Source organism: Oncorhynchus mykiss, chromosome 22 (assembly GCF_013265735.2).
Source record: "Oncorhynchus mykiss isolate Arlee chromosome 22, USDA_OmykA_1.1, whole genome shotgun sequence".
Classification (NCBI taxonomy): Eukaryota; Metazoa; Chordata; class Actinopteri; order Salmoniformes; family Salmonidae; genus Oncorhynchus; species Oncorhynchus mykiss.
Genome location: NC_048586.1, coordinates 12,868,507 through 12,888,482, shown reverse-complemented (window position 1 = coordinate 12,888,482; position 19,976 = coordinate 12,868,507). Strand labels below are relative to the sequence as shown.

Below are 19,976 nucleotides of genomic sequence, written 5' to 3'. Positions count from 1 at the left end.
TTCCATATTCCAACCTGTTGCCCAGCACAAGAGACTCATTTAGGTATTGCAGTAAGTATTGAGTAATTCCAATAACATATATTAGTATTGTGGTTAGAGCATTGGACTAGTAACCGAAAGGTTGCAAGTTCAAATCCCCAAGCTGACAAAGTACAAATCTGTTGTTCTGAACAAGGCAGTTAACCCACTCTTCCTAGGCCATCATTGAAAATAAGAATTTGTTCTTAACTGACTTGCCTAGTTAAAAAAAACATTTAAAAGTGTATTAACTTAAATATAGCCTACACAATAGCTTTCAACATACCAGTATTTGTGTGAACTTGGTGGTCGCAATGCTGTGAAAAACAGTTGTACTACATTAGTGTAAAAAAAAAGATATTCCCAAAGTTTAGCGTGTTTTTTCAATGAGACTCTTATTTTGAAGAAAACAAATCCGCCATGTGATGCCAGCATAATATCCTGCTGCTAGAAGAACGGTAATGTAGACCCAGGCAGCAATCACAACAACTGGCCGCAGCAACTGGTGAAATGAACGATTTGTGAAGGCAGCTTGAGCAAACGTACTGTTGGATTCCTTGCTAAATAATAATTATTCATCATGAACGTGGGCTTTGCTCTCGTTCTCCTCTGGTCTCTCCTAATAACCAATGGTAAGTAGCTAGCTAATGCTAGCTCTATATTGTCGTGTCTTGCTTTCTAATATAGGTAACGTTAGCTAGCTATAGTAGCTAAATATTCATGTGATGGCATGTACTATTATGTAGTGGAAACCAAGACTGGTTTTAGCGCAGTTATGGACAATTTTAGCTGACCCTTTAACTAACTTTAACCTAATTCTCGTAACCTGCCACGTTCACTGTGTTAACCTGCCACGAAAAGTCACTTCTGCTAGTCAAAACCGACAAACCTGCCCTGAGAGCAGTGTAAGTATCCACTAATGTGATACAGCATTAGCTAGGCTAATGTATTCATACAAGAAGTATACAGACAATGATAACGTATACTAGGAGGTACACCAAATTACAGATTATACAAAGACCTTAAAAGATGCACACATATTGATTGTTTTAACAGCTTTCTTATTAGAAGAATGTAGAATGGTCTTAATGTACTGCTCGAATTCCTTCTAGAAAACACAGAAGTGTTTTTTTTTATTATTAGTGAACTTACATTTATGAATATGACATTTTTCCATTAGCACAATTAGATTTATGGAGGTAATTGTTTTTTCTTTATTATGGTTAAGGAAACCGAGCAGCACATTCTCACATAAAAAAAACAAAAGTTATCAAGAGTATTAACAATTATAAAACTGTGAATATCTTTCCATAATTGTTTTACATGTAGACAATGGCAAAATAAATGTGAAACGGTTTCTGCATGCTCAACACAAAAAGTACAATCAATGTTAATGTATTTTGAGTTTCTTCAGGTAAAGATTCGCAGGGTAATGCTTATGGATCATTCTGAAAGAGACCTCTTTGACCTTGTTAACAAGCAAGTATTTGTGTGGTAATAACCAGACTTTTTTCCAACAGATATTAGTGAACAATGTATTCCAGTAACTTCTAACATAAGGAATGGATACAATATCCCTTTGAAATAAAGCAGGTATAGCATCTGTTGTTCTGAGGGAGCAAGGAGAAACATATTTTCCCTATTGGAGAGTCAACTGGATTAAGAGAGGGTAGGTCAGGAAGGTGAGGTCTGGCTACACCTATAAATAACATGAGAGTTCCAGATGGAATAGCATCAAAGACTATGGCGAACTCTAGGTGTTACAGGGATATTGTAATTAGATAAAAAATTCCTCATCATTGAGTGACAATCCTTCTGCATTAAAAAGTTAACTCACCAGCAGGATATGATTATTGAACCAGTTCTTAAAAAATAAATGCAAAACGTCCTTGTTGTTCCAAATGAAATACCTATGCAGGGATTTTTTAAAAATATATTAACAACCATGCTAAGAATACTTAGTGTGGTTGAAAAGCAGATCATTTTGCAGGAATCTTATCAATGTCGTAGTTAAAAAGTAACATACAATTGAGGCCACCAAAACAGGAGAAGATATGAGGGAGGAAATTCCAAATTGAAGTAGGATTCTTTAAAAAATGTTTAGCCCAATTTCTTAAGTATTTTTCAAAGTAGGAAAATCAACAACAAAAAAATTGAGACCACCATATTCATATGAGTTCATAACGACAGATTTCCTAATATAATGTGTACGATTTTACCAGATGAAGTTGAAAAGCACCTGGTCAACAGCTTTACCTATTTTGTTGTCAAGATATAGGGACTGGGCTGCATAAGTATGTCTGGAGATACCTTCAGCTTTAGAAAGCAATACTCTACCTTTCAAGGATAAATCCCTCTGCAACCAATGGTTCAACTTCTTTTTGGTTTTTTCAATAATAGGTATAACATTTAATGAGCATCTTTCCTGTTGATCCGTAGATATGGTAATCCCAAGGTATGTTACTTTTTCCTTGACTGAAATATTGCATATAGAGGGTATTACACAGTCTTTAACAGCAAACAATTCACACTTATTAAGGTTCAGGCAAAAACCAGATGCTTTGGAAAGTATATTTATCACAGCGACTGCTCTAGGAATCTGGTCAGCATCTTTCAAAAAGAGGGTTGTGTCATCTGCAAGCTGACTTATGATAAAAGAGATATAGAGATCCCTTTTATATCATTAGATTTAACAGAACTTGTAAGAAGTTGGGTTGCAAGTAGGAAGAGGTAAGGCAAAATTGGGCAACCTTGCCTAATTCCTCTTCAAATTAAATCTATTTGAAGTGCCATGCTCGGGGATTCGAACTTGCAACCTTTCGGTTACTAGTCCAACGCTCTAACCACTAGGCGACTCTGCCGCCTCAATATAAAGTCCTGTGGAAGTTGCAACTAAAGTTAGAGATTAATTTGGGATCATCTGTGATGAGATCATTAATATTTAATTATTGAATTTGTATTATTTTTAGTGGTATTTTTCTAACCTGAAAAATATGAACTCTAGCCACTTCTTCCTGGATCTGACAAAGGCTCCCTCTGCTTTCAGTTTATACATATCATCCAACTTGTTTTGTAGCTCAAACAGAACAGATTTGTTCTCCTCAGAGACTTTCAACAGGCTTTTGAACAATCTTTGTAATTACACCTTCTTCATCTCTCTTTGTCTTGGCAAGAATACTTCCATATTTTCTTAAATATTTTCCAACCTCATATTTAAAAAGCTCCCAGTTATTACTGTATGAATTGTCATTTATAGCTTTGTTCCAAAAGTGTGTAATTTAAATTGTTTATCTCCATCTTGACCAACTCATGTTTTAATATAGACTTATTAAGCTTCCAGTAGGAAGCTCTGCCAAGGCCATTATCAGAGAGAAAAGTTATGTCAATATAAATAGCTCTATGCTCAGTAAGGGGAGTGGCCAGGATGTTAACAGAAATACCCTGTTTATCAAAACATTTAGACACCAGCCAAAAATCTATGAATGATTGTCTGGAGCATGCCTCATTACTCCTTGTGAAAGACTTGTCATTAGGAAACTTTACTCTCCAAATATACAGTGCCTTGCGAAAATATTCGGCCCCCTTGAACTTTGCGACCTTTTGCCACATTTCAGGCTTCAAACATAAAAATAGAGAACTGTATTTTTTTGTGAAGAATCAACAACAAGTGGGACACAATCATGAAGTGGAACGACATTTATTGGATATTTAAAACTTTTTTAACAAATCAAAAACGGAAAAATTGGGCGTGCAAAATTATTCAGCCCTCTTAAGTTAATACTTTGTAGCGCCACCTTTTGCTGCGATTACAGCTGTAAGTCGCTTGGGGTATGTCTCTATCAGTTTTGCACATCGAGAGACTGAAATTTTTTCCCATTCCTCCTTGCAAAACAGCTCGAGCTCAGTGAGGTTGGATGGAGAGCATTTGTGAACAGCAGTTTTCAGTTCTTTCCACAGATTCTCGATTGGATTCAGGTCTGGACTTTGACTTGGCCATTCTAACACCTGGATATGTTTATTTTTGAACCATTCCATTGTAAATTTTGCTTTATGTTTTGGATCATTGTCTTGTTGGAAGACAAATCTCCATCCCAGTCTCAGGTCTTTTGCAGACTCCATCAGGTTTTCTTCCAGAATGGTCCTGTATTTGGCTCCATCCATCTTCCCATCAATTTGAACCATCTTCCCTGTCCCTGCTGAAGAAAAGCAGGCCCAAACCATGATGCTGCCACCACCATGTTTGACAGTGGGGATGGTGTGTTCAGCTGTGTTGCTTTTACGCCAAACATAACGTTTTGCATTGTTGCCAAAAAGTTCAATTTTGGTTTCATCTGACCAGAGCACCTTCTTCCACTTGTTTGGTGTGTCTCCCAGGTGGCTTGTGGCAAACTTTAAACAACACTTTTTATGGATATCTTTAAGAAATGGCTTTCTTCTTGCCACTCTTCCATAAAGGCCAGATTTGTGCAATATACGACTGATTGTTGTCCTATGGACAGAGTCTCCCACCTCAGCTGTAGATCTCTGCAGTTCATCCAGAGTGATCATGGGCCTCTTGGCTGCATCTCTGATCAGTCTTCTCCTTGTATGAGAGGGACGGCCAGGTCTTGGTAGATTTGCAGTGGTCTGATACTCCTTCCATTTCAATATTATCGCTTGCACAGTGCTCCTTGGGATGTTTAAAGCTTGGGAAATCTTTTTGTATCCAAATCCGGCTTCAAACTTCTTCACAACAGTATCTCGGACCTGCCTGGTGTGTTCCTTGTTCTTCATGATGCTCTCTGCGCTTTTAACGGACCTCTGAGACTATCACAGTGCAGGTGCATTTATACGGAGACTTGATTACACACAGGTGGATTGTATTTATCATCATTAGTCATTTAGGTCAACATTGGATCATTCAGAGATCCTCACTGAACTTCTGGAGAGAGTTTGCTGCACTGAAAGTAAAGGGGCTGAATAATTTTGCACGCCCAACTTTTCAGTTTTTGATTTGTTAAAACAGTTTGAAATATCCAATAAATGTCGTTCCACTTCATGATTGTGTCCCACTTGTTGTTGATTCTTCACAAAAAAATACAGTTTTATATCTTTATGTTTGAAGCCTGAAATGTGGCAAAAGGTCGCAAAGTTCAAGGGGGCCGAATACTTTCGCAAGGCACTGTATATAATTTCAAACCTTTCCATAAACTGCCTCAAACTTGTATTCATAGAAGTGGACTGTCCCGGAGGCCATCTATCAATTAAATTATTCGGAGAAATATTAAAATCACTACCTACAATAAGTAAAGCATTCGGGAACTTGGTTAGCCAATGGAGAATACGCTTTTCTAAAGATTCAAGTAAGTGATCATTTTCAAGTTGAATAAGGATGATGTTGTTACAGTTGATAACAAGACAAAGAAAGTGACCAAAAGGGTCACAGTCGGAGTGCAAAATACTTCCATTGAAATGATTCTTTAGAGTGATAACTCCAGCAGAGAGTTCAGAGCTATGAGAGAGCCATACATCATTACCCCACTGAGATCTCCAGAAGTTGATTTCGGTAGCAACTGAATGAGACGCTTGAAAAAAACCAATCTGTTTTAAGCTGTTCGGCAAATAAAATGTTTTGCCCTTGACGTTATTTCTTAACCCCCTAGCATTGAGTGACACAATAGACAACGACAAAGTGGAATATAGGACAAAGTACTATGAGCTAAACAACAATCGCAAATCGAAAAAGATTGAAAAGAAACCCGCATTGTATACCATATAGATATAAATGATTGAGTGTGAATAGCTGTTCTTGTCTATTGATGTTCTGTATTATGTTTTGTGTGGACCCCAATAAGAGTAGCTGCTGCTTTTGCAACAGCCAATGGGGATCCTAATAAATTGCCAATCTAGCTGGGCCCCAAGCTCTTTAGTGATGTTCCTGGTGGACCTCTTCTCCACCGCAGCACAGGACCACTGGCACCCAGGGGTCAGTTTGGCATGCTGTACTAACCATTCTTTCATTTTGGTAGAAAACAATTAAGGCATCTATCAGGCTATAGTTATATTCAAGAATAACTGCATATACTTGAAATAAACAATAGCCTTAAAAATAATTTGGATTAGCATGTACCTCCTCTGCCTCCTGCACAGTCTCCTCTAGGATAAACATTTTCAGGGAAGATGTCATCCTAGTTAAGACCACTGAACCCAAATGTATATCAGTTGGAATTAACAAGCTTCCTGTCTTGTATGCTTTGTCAAGACACACACACACAGCAAATACAGGGACATTTACTTTTCAGCAAACATTAACTTTGGGGCGGCAGGTAGCCTAGGGGTTAGAGCGTTTGGGCCATCGAATCCCCAAGCTGACATGGTAAAAATCTGTCGTTCTGCCCCTGAACAAGGCAGTTAACCCACTGTTCACTGGTAGGCCGTCATTGTAAATAATAATTTGTTCTTAACTTCTTGTGACTCCCCATCCCGGATCCGGGCGCGTAATCATCGCCTGAAACGAATTAGCATAAAGCAACGGATATAAATATCCCTAGAAAATATTCCTATTCATGAAAATCACAAATTAAATATATTGAGACACAGCTTAGCCTTTTGTTAATCACCCTGTCATCTCAGATTTTCAAAATATGCTTTACAGCCAACGCTAGACAAGCATTTGTGTAAGTTTATCGATAGCCTAGCATCGCATTATGCCCTGCTAGCAGCAGGCAACCTTGTCACAAATCAGAAAAGCAATCAAATTAAATAGTTTACCTTTGATGAACTTCGGATGTTTTCACTCACGAGACTCCCAGGTAGATAGCCAAAGTCAATTTTTTCCCAAAATATTATTTTTGTAGGCAAAATAGCTCTGTTTGTTCTTCACGTTTGGCTGAGAAATCACCCGGAAATTGCAGTCATGAAAATGGCGAAAAATATTCAAAATTAGCTCCATAATATCGACAGAAACATGGCAAACGTTGTTTATAATCAATCCACAAGGTCTTTTTCAAATATCTATTCGATAATATATCTGTCGGGACAATTCGTTTTTCAGTAGGACCGATTGGAGTAATGGCTACCTCTGTATTTTACGCGAGAGTCACCCTGGGAGCCATCGTGTGACCACTTACGCAATGTAGCCACCTACGGCTATTCTTCAACATAATTGCGTAAAACTACGTCACAATGCTGTAGACACCTTGGGGAATACGTAGAAAGCGTAAGCTCGTTGATAGGACATTCACAGCTCAATAGGGACTCATTGGAACGCAGCGCTTTCAAAATATGGGGCACTTCCGGATTGGATTTTTCTCAGGCTTTCGCCTGCAACATCAGTTCTGTTATACTCACAGACAATATCTTTACAGTTATGGAAACGTTAGAGTGTTTTCTATCCAAAGCTGTCAATTATATGCATATTCTAGCATCTTGTCCTGACAAAATATCCCATTTAAAACAGCAACGTTTTTTTTCCAAAAATGAAAATACTGCCCCTAGAGTCGCAACTGACTTGCCTAGTTAAATAAAAATAAAAAAGCTGTGTCAACTTCAGTCTAGTTAAATGAGGTGGAGCTAACGTTGACAAAAACAGTCGGTAACCACTATACCATAACCCTCAATGTCAAATGGAGGCGCAAGAAGAGGGCTTCAACATAGGCCTATGACTCCTTTCCATTCGGAAACTCCCGGTTGACGCATCGAAAGTGCCCTTCATCGCGAAGTCTGCCTCCGCGAAGTGCTGTCTGCAGATCCTGCTAGCTCAAACTAAAGGATGTGGAGCCACTTCTTCGAAAGTTGTGCGTCCTTGGGATTCCGATGGATTTTTTGGAACCAATTCATACAGCCTGGCGCTATACAGTTCGTGTTTGAATTACTACTTGTTGCCATTTTCATTGTCCACACTTGACTCCACTCTCTTCGATTCACTCTCTGCGCGAAAACTCAGTACCACAGACAATTTGCTGATTCCTGCCAGTGGCGCACTGGCGTCAGTTGTTACTATGGCAATTTAAAATGTTGCTGACCATGCCTCCAAATAAACCTTGTTGGCGATCAAAATATAGATGTTGTGTTAAATACACATGTTTGTATTAGTGGATTGAATACATCTCTTTGCTTAGCTTTACTTCCAAAAGTGTTTCCCTTTTTAAGCCCTGAAGTTTACGCTTATACAGTAATAGCCTAAAATAATGAAAGTAAAACCTCAATGTAGCCTAAATTGCACAATGATCCATTTCTTTTAAAGGTATTATTTATCTTTATTCTACAATGTAATAACCCTGAACCCGTCCACCATGTGGTTATCCGCAGAGGCTGTGGGTTATGGGTCAACCCACATATCACTAGTGTGTGTGCCTGCCACCATCAGGAGGTTGGGGTAATTGTGTTCATCTCGATCAAGGCCCTCCCAATCTAGAAAGAGGGCTAGACATTCTGAGTCGCAACTGAGAAAGAGAGTGGAAAAAGAGCGAGACGTACAGATTTAGTCATAGGGAAATATTATGTAATGACCCTTTTAAATCGCAGCCCCATGGGTGCACTGAAGTTTAGCAGGCCCGCACGCACACACACACACACACACACAGCTGTTAAGGGAACCATTCTCTACTCTACATTTTTATTTATTTATTCCAGCCCATCTGATAGTTCCTGTTGTGTTATTGCAAGTTCTGAGTCACGCGGCAGACTGAAACCTCTTGTCTAGGATTAGCTCTACAGGGTTTTTCCTATTCAAAATGTCTGTGTAAAATTGGTATAAAAGCACTGGCTAGCTAGTGAGGTCAATGTCATCGTGCCTATTCTTTTTTTCACCACTGATGTTTTTGCTACTTTGGTTATTTGTGTAGATAGCTAAGTTTTTAATTTTTTTTAATCCATTTTACAATAAGGCTATAACGTAACAAAATATGTAAAAGTCAAGGGGTCTGAATACTTTGAAGGCACTGTATGTTCTCAATTTAAAATGATACCAGTAGATAATGTATATGCGGCTAACCCATAAAGCAGAAAGATTTCCTACATTATTTTTGTGACAAATTGTTTAGTAAAAATTAAACCCTTGTGTTCTAGGTACAGTAATGTTAATCAAAATAAGTAGCTGGCAATTATTAGGCTAATAAAAGATGTCAAAAAGGAAAATAGGTTTGGGGAGCGTTGTAATTCTGCCTTTTTAAAAATTTGTGTGAACATGATTTTACAATACAGAGACAACCAAGAAGGTCAATGTCATAGAGGATTGCAGACATTGTTGGTGATGGGTGAAAAGAGATCTGCACAACCAATGTTTGCAAGTCAAAGCCACTATTGCCTTTACCCAAAGTACCCCTTCATGTGCATTTTAGCCCCTGGTGTCTTACAGGAAGTGAGCTATACTCATAAATGTCATGAAACAGCCATAATATGTGAGAATCATAAGGGCAATAAACTGTTCCTTTTCTCTTAATGACCTCGACCCCGCTCCTCACTAATCCACAGCTCTCTACCCATATCAGTGCCTGCCAACGTGATCGTCTTCCCTGCACTCAGCACATTCCAAGCTTCATTTTAATTTAATTTTATTTTTATTTAACTAGGCAAGTCAGTTATGAACAAATTATTATTTTCAATTATGTCTTTGTCTCATCGCGCACCAGCGACTCCTGTGGCGGGCCGGGCGCAGTGCGCGTTAACCAAGGTTGCCAGGTGCACGGTGTTTCCTCCGACACATTGGTGCGGCTGGCTTCCGGGTTGGATGCGCGCTGTGTTAAGAAGCAGTGCGGCTAGGTTTGGTTGTGTATCGGAGGACGCATGACTTTCAACCTTCGTCTCTCCCAAGCCCGTACGGGAGTTGTAGCGATGAGACAAGATAGTAGCTACTACAATAATTGGACACCATGAAATTGGGGAGAAAAAGGGGTTAAAATTTAAAATAAATAAAAATAAAGATCTTTGTCGGAATGCACTCCCAGGACTCCCACTTCCACAAATGTTAGTTTTGTTCGATTACGTCCATATTTATGTCTAAATACCTCCGTTTTGTTCACGCGTTTAGTTCACTGTTCCAAAGGCACAATGCGCGAGCGCAAAATCCAGACGAAAAGTCAAGAGTTCCATTACAGTTTGTAGAAACATGTCAAATGATGTTTACAATCAATCCTTAGGGTCTTTTTATAATACATCTACAATAATATTCCAACCGGACAATAGCGTATTCATTACAGAGGAAAAATAAGGAACGGCGTGCCTGCGTGACTGCGCAGTAAACAACTGATTGGCCTCAGCCTAGTCCACTTGTTGAAACAGCTCTTATTCGACACCCTTCCACAATAGAAGCCTCAAACAACTTTCTAAAGACTGTTGACATCTGCTGGAAGCCTTGGGAAGTCCAATCTGGCCCCATAGACACAGCATATTGGATAGCAATCACTTAAATGAAACTACAAACCTCAGATTTCCTACTTCCTGGTTGGATTTGTCTCAGGTTTTCACCTGCCATATGAGTTATGTTGTACTCACAGACATCATTCAAACAGTTTTAGAAACTTCAGTGTTTTCTATCCAATACTACTAATAATATGCATATATTAGCATCTGGAACAGAGTAGCAGGCAGTTGACTCTGTGCACCTTATTCAACCCAGCTACTCAATACTGCCCCCCTGTCACCAAGAAGTTAATAAACCTGTCTTCCTTTGTGTGTTTCAGTGCTTGCAGAGCTGCCTGTACCTCAGAACCTGACTCTGCTCACCCTGAACACAGAGTACCTACTAACATGGGACTGGGACCGGGACCAGACGACCACAGGCAACACTGTTACCTTCACTGCAGAGTACATGGGGTAAATCACCACACACACAGTATCACACTCTTGGACACATCCTCCACCCCTCCCCATGTCACATTATAATATATATTGCATGCTACAGTACACCCAAACTGTGGCTGGTCTAATTCTTCTTGCGCTACAATATGAGTTTCATGATCTGGTATTTGGCCAAGACTGCGTCTCATCAGTAGCAGATAGCCTAGTAGTTGAGCACATTGGGCCAGTAACCAAAAGGTTGCTGGTTCGAATCCCAGAGTCGACTAGGTGAAAAATCTGTCGATGTGCCCTTGAGCTAGGCGGTTAACCCTAATTACTCTTATCCAGAGCGATGTCTGCTAAAGGACTAAAATGTAAATCAGTGACCCTCTCTCTCCCCAATAGGAAGTATAAGATGCAGAGGAAGAAGAAGAACTGGAGCCGTGTGTGTGAGAGGACCATACATACCCACTGTAACTTCACAGGCTCTGATCTGCACTACCTGGGCATGTATGTGCTCAGGGTCCGAGCCAGTGCAGACGGACTGAACTCAGACTGGGTCCTTAAAGACTTCTGCCCCGATAAAGACGGTGAGAGAGAGGAAATGGGGAAGACTGACTTTGGCACCGATTTAAAAACACAAACTAAAGAGATGTAAATGTGAGAACATAACAAAATAAACACAGTTGCAAAGAGGCAGTCACATATCTAAGCACAACCACACACCAACATACATTATCAGTCAAAAGTTTGGACAACTACTCATTCTAGGGTTTTTCTTTTCTTTTTACTATTTTCTACATTGTAGAATAATAGTGAAGACATCAAAACTATGAAAAAACACATGGTATCATGTAGTAACCAAAAAAGTGTTAAGAAAATCAAAATATATTTGATATTCTTCAAAGTAGCCACCCTTTGCCTTGATGACAGCCTTGCACACTCTTGGCATTCTCTCAAACAGCTTCACCTGGAATGTTTTTCCAACAATCTTGAAGGAGTTCCCACATACACTACCATTCAACAGTTTGGGGTCACTTAGAAATGTCCTTGTTTTTGAAAGAAAAGCAACATTTGTTGTCCATTAAAATAACATAAAATTGATCAGAAATACAGTGTAGACATTTAATTTTTTTAATGACTTTTGAAGCTGGAAACAGCTGATTTTTAATGGAATATCTACATAGGCATACAGAGGCCCATTATCGGCAACCATCACTCCTGTGTTCCAATGGTAATCCAAGTTTATCATTTTAAAAGGCTAATTGATCATTAGAAAACCATTTTTCAATTGTTAGCATAGCTGAAAACTGTTCTGATTTAAAGAAGCAATAAAACTGTCCTTTTAGACTAGTTGAGTATCTGGAGCATCAGCATTTGTGGATTTGATTTACAGGCTCAAAGTGGCCAGAAACAAATAACTTTCTTCTGAAACTCATCAGTCTATTCTTGTTCTGAGAAATGAAGGCTATTCCATGCGAGAAATTTTCAAGAAACTGTAGATCCCGTGCAATGCTGTGTACTACTCCCTTCACAAAACAGTGCAAACTGACACTAACCAGAATAGAAAGAGGGGTGGGAGGCCACGGTGCACAACTGAGCAAGAGGACAAGTACATTAGTGTCTAGTTTGAGAAACAGACCCCTCACAAGTCCTTAACTGGCAGCTTCATTAAATAGTACGCGCAAAACACCAGTATCAACGTCAGTGAAGAGGTGACTCCGGGATGCTGGCCTTCTAGGCAGAGTTGCAAAGAAAAAGCCTTATCTCAGACTGGCATATAAAAATAAAAGATTAAGATGGGCAAAATAACACTGGACAGAGGAACTCTGCCTAGAAGGCCAGCATCCCGGAGTTGCCTCTTCACTGTTGACATTGAGACTGGTATATTGCAGGTACTATTTAATGAAGCTGCCAGTGAAACATACGTTTCTCAATTGTCTCTAATATGTTCCGGGATTCATCCAATGGCTTTGAGGAGTATACCACCTCCGTCATCAGCTTCATCAATAAGTGCATTGACGACGTCATCCCCACAGTGACCGTACATACATATCTCAACCAGAAACCATGGACTACAGGCAACATCCGCATCGAGCTAAAGGCTAGAGCTGCCGCTTACAAGGAGTGCGACACTAATCCGGACGCTTATAAGAAATCCCGCTACACCCTCAGTCAAACCATTTAAACAGGCAAAGCGTCAATACAGGATTAAGATTGAATCCTACTACACCGGCTTTGACGCTCATCAGATGTGGCAGGGTTTGAAAACTATTACAGAGTACAAAGGGAAATCCAGCCACGAGCTGCCCAGTGACGTGAGCCTACCAGATGAGCTAAATGCCTTTCATGCTCGCTACGAGGCAAGCAACACTGAAGCATGCTCTCGGTAGCCGATGTGCAAGACATTTAAGCAGGTCAACATTCACAAAGCCACGGGCCGGACGGATTACCAGGACGTGTACTCAAATCATGTGCGGACCAACTTGCAAGTGTCTTCAGTGACATTTTCATCCTCTTCATCCTCTCCCTGAGTCTGTAATACCTACATGTTTCAAGCAGACCGCCATAGTCCCACCTTTTTTTTTTTCATTATTCACATTTTCAAACAGTCCATTTATAGTTTCCAACGGGGCTATACATTTGGGTTAGAGTTTTTTTTTTCTTGCCTGAGTAGGCTCATTTCACCGCCAAAAATAAAATTAAACCATCTAGTGTTCAGCGAAATAACAACAATGTCAAATAAGGGTAGCCTAGTCAAATAATTAACATCCAATCACATTAACCGTTACTCTCTCGCGGAAATTCCAGTAACGGTCCATATGTAGCCAAAGTTAGCTGCTGTTCATGTTGATATCTGTACTTGTGGTGCAAAAGCCATGACAGGGAGACGTAGTGGTAACAACCATGCAAGCAGTTGGTCCCGACGCCACTTGGGTACACTGCAGCATCCACCGAGAGGTTCTTGCTGCCAAGGGAATGCCTGACAGCTTGAAAGACGTTTTGGACACTACAGTGGAAAATGGTTAACTTTGTTACAGCAAGGTTCCTGAACTATTTTCTGCACTATGCAAAGATATGGGCAGCGACCATGTAACGCTTTTACAACATACAGAAGTGCTCTGGTTATCAAGGGGCACATATTGACACATTTTTTTTAATTGAGAGACGAGCTTAAAGTTTTCTTTGCTGACCATAATTTCCACTTGGCTGACCGCTTGCATGAGTTTCTGACACGACTGGCCTATCTGGGTGATGTTTTTTCTCGTCTGAATGATCTGAATCTAGGATTACTGTGACTCTCCGCAACTTTATTCAATGTGCGGGACAAAATTGAGCCTATGATTAAGAAGTTGGAGCTCTTCTCTGTTTGCATTAACAAGGACAACACACAGGTCTTTCCATCATTGTATGATTTTTTTTTTTGTGGTCAAATTAACTCAAGCTTACGGACAATGTCAAATGTGATATAGCGAAGCACCTGAGTGAGTTTGTTGCGCAATTACGCAGGTACTTTCCCGAAACAGATGACTGTGTGGAAAATGATTTAAAACAATACAACTCAACATTGCAGAGTTATGTGCATCCTTTCAAGCATACCCTTCTCATTAACCTGTGGTGAGTTGTTCACAATTTTCAATGAACAAATAAGGTTTTATATGTAAGATGGTTAAATAAAGAGCAAAATTATTGATTATTATATGTGCCCTGGTCCTATAAGAGCTCTTTGTCCCACGAGCCAGGTTGTGACACAAACTCTCACTCATTATGTTTAATAAATGTATCGTATAGTATGTGTGGGAGGTTTACAATAATGGCAAAAAACATTTGATAGTGCGCTGACCCTGGTGCTAGAGGAGGTTGAATATTTGAAGGGGTACAGGACTATAAAAAGTTTGGAAACTGCTGCCCTAGACCAACTCCAATCGCATACCGCCCCAACAGATCCACAGATGACGCAATGTCAATTGCACTCTACAATGCCCTTTCCCACCTGGACAAAAGGAACACCTATGTGAGAATGACTACAGCTCAGCGTTCAACACCATAGTGCCCACAAAGCTCATCACTAAGCTAAGGATCCTGGAACTAAACACCTACCTCTGCAACTGGACTTCCTGACGGGCCGCCCCCAGGTGGTAAGGGTAGGCATCAACACATCTGCCACGCTGATCCTCAACACTGGGGCCTCTCAGGGGTGCGTGCTTAGTCCCCTCCTGTACTCCGTTCACCCACGACTCCCAACACCATCATTACATTTGCTGACGACACTACAGTGGTAGGTCTGATTACCGATAACGATGAGGGCCTATAGGTAGGAGGTCAGAGACCTGGCAGTGTGGTGCCAGGATAACAACCTCTCCCTCAATGTGAGCAAGACAAAGGAGCTGATCGTCAACTACAAGAAAAAGCGGGCCGAACAGGCCCCTATTAACATCGACAGGGCTGTAGTGGAGCGGGTCGAGAGTTTCAAGTTCCTTGGAGTCCACATCAGCAACATGTTGATCATGGTCCAAAAACACCAAGACAATCGTGAAGAGGGCACGACAACAACTTTTCCCCCTTAGGAGACTGAAAAGATTTGGCATGGGTCCGCAGATCCTCAAAGTTCTACAGCTGCACCATCGAGAGCATGGTTGGACTGGTTGCATCACCACCTGGTATGGCAACTGTTCGGCATCTGACCGTAAGGCGCTACAGAAGGTAGTACATATGTCCCAGTACGTCACTGGGGCCGAGCTTCCTGCCATCCAGGACCTATATACTAGGCAGTGTCAGAGGAAAGCCCCAAAATTGTCAGACTCCAGTCACCCAAGTCATAGACAGTTCTCTCTGCTACAACACGGCAAGCAGTACTGGAGCCTGGACTAATTAACAGCTTCTACCTCCAAGCCCTAAGACTGCTGAACAATTAATCAAATGGCCACCCGGACTATTTACACCCCCCACCACCATTTAGTTTTTTACACTATTGCTACTCGCTGTTTAATCTATGCATAGTCACTTTACCCCTACCTACATGTACAAATTACCTCTACTAATCTGTATCCCCGCTCATTGACTCGGTACTGGTACCCTCTGTGTATAGCCTCGTTATTTTGTTTTTTATAATTTTTTACTTTAGTTTTTTTGGTAAATATTTTCTTAACCAACAATGCAGTTCAAGAAAGAGTTAAGGGCTTGTAAGTAAGCGTTTCAAAGTAAGGTTGTATTCGGCGCATGTGACAAAGTTTGATTTGAATGAGTAGGTGTGTCCAAACTTTTGACTGGTACTGTACGTAGACACCCTAACACACAACTAGCACAGGAAGATCGCTATCGATCACCAATAATCGTTCTCTGGAGTTGGCTCGGCTGGATTCTGACTTGATGATTACTGAAAGTTTATGTATGCTTATTTTTCTGTTCTTCCCCGTCTAGCTGCTTTGGGCCCACCATCCAGGGTTGAGCTGGCTCCTGTGGGGAACCTGCTGGACGTGACCATCTCTGACCCCCTGACCAGCACCCAGGGCTCCATGAAGGAACACGTCCTCTCCCTGTACTACCACATCCTGTACTGGAACCTGTCTGATGACCCTCGGGTACTGTCTTTTCTTACTAGCACTGACTTTTCTGATAGCTACTTTATTGGTGGAAAATGTATTGTTGTTGATATGTGGTGGCTCACCTAGCTACCTTAAAATGGATGCACTAAGTAACTACTAAATGACAAATGTGAATGTTACTTTTTTTGGTTTCTAGCTGAAACTAGGACAGATTCATTATTTTTTTGGAACAACTAGAAATCCTCAGAGATAAGTTTTTAAAATACCTTTGTTTCTCCAGCTCACACTTCCCTTTTCTATGTTTTCTTAAGGCACCTGGGCCTCCCTTCAGTAACCCCGTGACTGCTATAAAACCCCACACACCAGAAGCCACAACATGTAACACTCTAAACCGCAACCTTAAAAAGAACACACCTGTGTTCCTACTCTGGTTTTCTATGCAGGGTTTCTATGTAACGCAACACAATAATAGACCTTTCAGACTTATGGAATATGGCGCCTTGAAAGCGCTACGGCATGTGTGTTTGTCTGAAAGGGTACACTACGGCTTTTTAAATGCCGCAACCAAACCTTTTCTGGAGGTAGTTTCGAAGCGCCATTGAAAACAGGAATTTAACTTGTCTGTCAAGGAATGACGGGACTAACATCAATTTCTAGGCAACCAGAACTGTCAATCAAATGAGCATCAGCATCATCTGGGTATGTGTGCAACAAAAGTTCAACGTTCACCTTCCGCTACCATTTCCGTCAAGCCGTCTACACATAGTTTGACGGGTACGTTCGATAAATCCAACGTTATGCACCACACAGAACGTACTGCAACTGCCTCTGCAACGCAATGCTGTGAGGCAAACGCAGTGTTCCATTGGAAATGAATGTATTTCTGGTGTACAAAAATGCAATGATGCTGTCGGTGTGGTCGAGGCGTAAGAAAAGTTTTTTGAAGTTCCTAAAATATGACTTACCAATACATTTTGTAGGGTGAAAAAAAACAATTTCTACCCTACCATAAAAACAACAGCACATCAATGAGCAACATTTATTGTTTTCAGGGAAACAATACCAAACATTCTATGCTGGAGCAGAATTCTGTCTGAAAAGGTACATCAGGTTATCAATTGTTGCTATCCACCTGTTACTGTAGTGGCATCCTATGTAAGGGACTGTGCACTTGAGGTGTGTGGCCACTTGGAAACACCAGTTAGACCTCTCACTCAAACCCTTGTAATTTATTTGTCTTATGTTGCACCTACCTCACATTTTCCAGGAATATTGGCCCAACGTGGTCCGGGTTAGGGAAGGGTTTGGCAGGGGGGGCTTTACTTGGCTCCTTGATGCTATAGCGACTCCTTGTGGCGGGCTGGGCACTTGCAGGCTGACCTCAGTCGTCAGTTGAACTGTGTGTCATCCGACACATTGGTGCAGTGGGTGTTTAGAAGCGCGGTTTGGCATGTTTCGGAGGACGCATGACTCAACCTTCGCTTCTCCCGAGCCCGTTGGGAAGTTGCAGCGATGAAACACGATCGTAATTGGATGAGTTGTGTACTCATGGTTATGCATATACTTTTCATATTTCTTCTGTACGATTTCAATTTAGCCCTATCCATATAGGACAATCCCCACGAGTGCGAAGGGTTGAATATTTAAAAAAGTGTATTTATTCTAAAAAGTAAAGCCAACACGTTTCAGGGTTTTTATTCTGTTCGATATCGGACTGGGCATTCAAATGCGCATCAGATTGAATGCAAAGCTCTTATTACGTATTCTCTGTAACTCCCCCAGGGCTTCAACATCAATTGTATCTGCTCTTCTGCAGCCATTCCACTTACTTGATTTAATCTAGTACTAGCATAGATGGTTCATGCGAAGAAGGGCTTGGTGATTAGTTCACCAGTGGAATCAACTGTGCTAGTACTGCATTACATCAAGTAAGTGGAATGGCTGGAGGTACTCCAGAGAGGTTTGAGAAACACAGCCCTATCTTATTTCACTCTGCAAAAACCTATTTTAACATGTTTTTATTGTTTGAACAGGGTCTAAAGCCTAATGTGGTGAACTCTAACAACAACCTGGTGACGCTGCCTGAGCTGGAGGCCTGGACGTGGTACTGTGTCATGGTTCAGTCTCGTTACGACTACTACAACAAGACAAGCGGCTACACGGCACCCCAGTGCATGCAGACAGAAGGTAAAGACTTTGAGATTGGTTTTGAAATAGCATGACGTGTGTGTGTATAACCTACCTGTATCTGTGTGAGTAAGTATACTGTATGAGTGTATTTTTTTGTATATATATATTTTTTTACAGGAGTATTTACACATTAATGAGGGCACTGTAATCTGAAGGACACTTGTGTGATTGTCTTCATCCACAGGTGACACCCAGTGGAGGCAGATCTTCCTGTACTTCCTGGTCTCCCTGGTAGTATGTTTCCTGCTGGTGCTGCTGCCCTACACCTTCTTTAGGTTCTACAGAGTCCTCAAACACACCTTCTACCCCACCATCCAGCTGCCTGCATACATCCAGGAGGTAGGCTGTACATGGGCTAACAAGCACACACATCCTATCAAATTTTATTTGTCACATGCGCCGAATACTACCGGTGTAGACCTTACCGTGAAATGCTTACTTACAAGCCCTTAACCAAAAATGCAGTTAAGAAAATAGAGTAAAACAAAACTGACTAAATAAACAAAAGTTTAAAAGTAACACAATTAACAAAGCTATATACAGCGGGTACCGAGTCAATGTGCGGGGATACAGGTTAGTCAAGGTAAATTGTACATGTAGGTAGGGGTAAAGTGACTATGTATGTATATGACTATGTATGTATAATAAACAGAGAGTAGCAGCATGCCTCACAGTGGCTAGCATGTAAACAACAGTAATATCTAGGTATCTTTGGGTGGGTGTGTGTCTCCGGGGTGTTGGGATAAATTGAGTAATCGTATGCTGCTCCCTCTTCTCCCCCCCCCACCACCACCAGTATCTCTGTGACTCCTCCCTCGGCTCTGAAATGCCCATTCTCCTCACTCCTGAGTCGGAGCTGTGCTGTGATAATCTGAGCGTGTACGCTGAGGTGGTGCCGCTGGAGATCCACATAGCTCCTCCCTTCACAGCTCCCCCCTCAGGGCTGCAGCATGACAGCAGCAGGCATAGCCGCCAGGGCAGTGAAGGCAGCGGAGACTCTGGGGTCTACTCCACAGAGGGAGGCTCCGGCCAGCAGGGTTCTAGTGGTGGGGGTGAGCCAATCAGGAGAGACAAGGAAGTGGAGAAGGTCAAGCTGGAGGAGATGGGGGAAGAGCCTGGAGACGAAGGAGTTCCGGATGAGGGAGTTGTGGATGTGTGCGTCTGAGGAGAGATGGAGAGAGCGAGAGGAGCGCTGGGTGGAAAGACTGTAGGTGATTGTAATAGGGAAAGGAGGAGGGTCATACGGAATGTTCTCTGAAGTCTGTCTTTCTACCCCTCAAAGGACACTTTGAAGTTGATGACATCTCGCTTAAAAGACATCACACAGATTAAAAGACACATCTCAAAAGTAAGGGTGTAACGGTAAACATATTCATACCAACTCGTTCGGTATGGGGGACCTCTGTTCAGTCTGCACTGTGAACCCAGATTAAAACAAACAATTTTACTGTACCAGTCAAACGT

At 41.3% G+C, this 19,976-nt stretch overlaps 1 protein-coding gene across 1 annotated transcript; it reads left to right on the top strand.

Annotated features, from left to right (window-relative positions):
- Window positions 1-547: 547 nt before the first annotated feature.
- On the top strand, window positions 548-19,964 carry crfb5 (cytokine receptor family member b5 precursor). The gene is given in 7 exon segments (NM_001281380.1): window positions 548-650; window positions 10,680-10,812; window positions 11,182-11,366; window positions 16,198-16,358; window positions 18,356-18,509; window positions 18,697-18,851; window positions 19,309-19,964. Coding segments are annotated over 7 exon segments (1,209 nt in total). The 5' UTR covers window positions 548-598; the 3' UTR covers window positions 19,678-19,964.
- The last annotated feature ends 12 nt before the right edge of the window (window positions 19,965-19,976 follow it).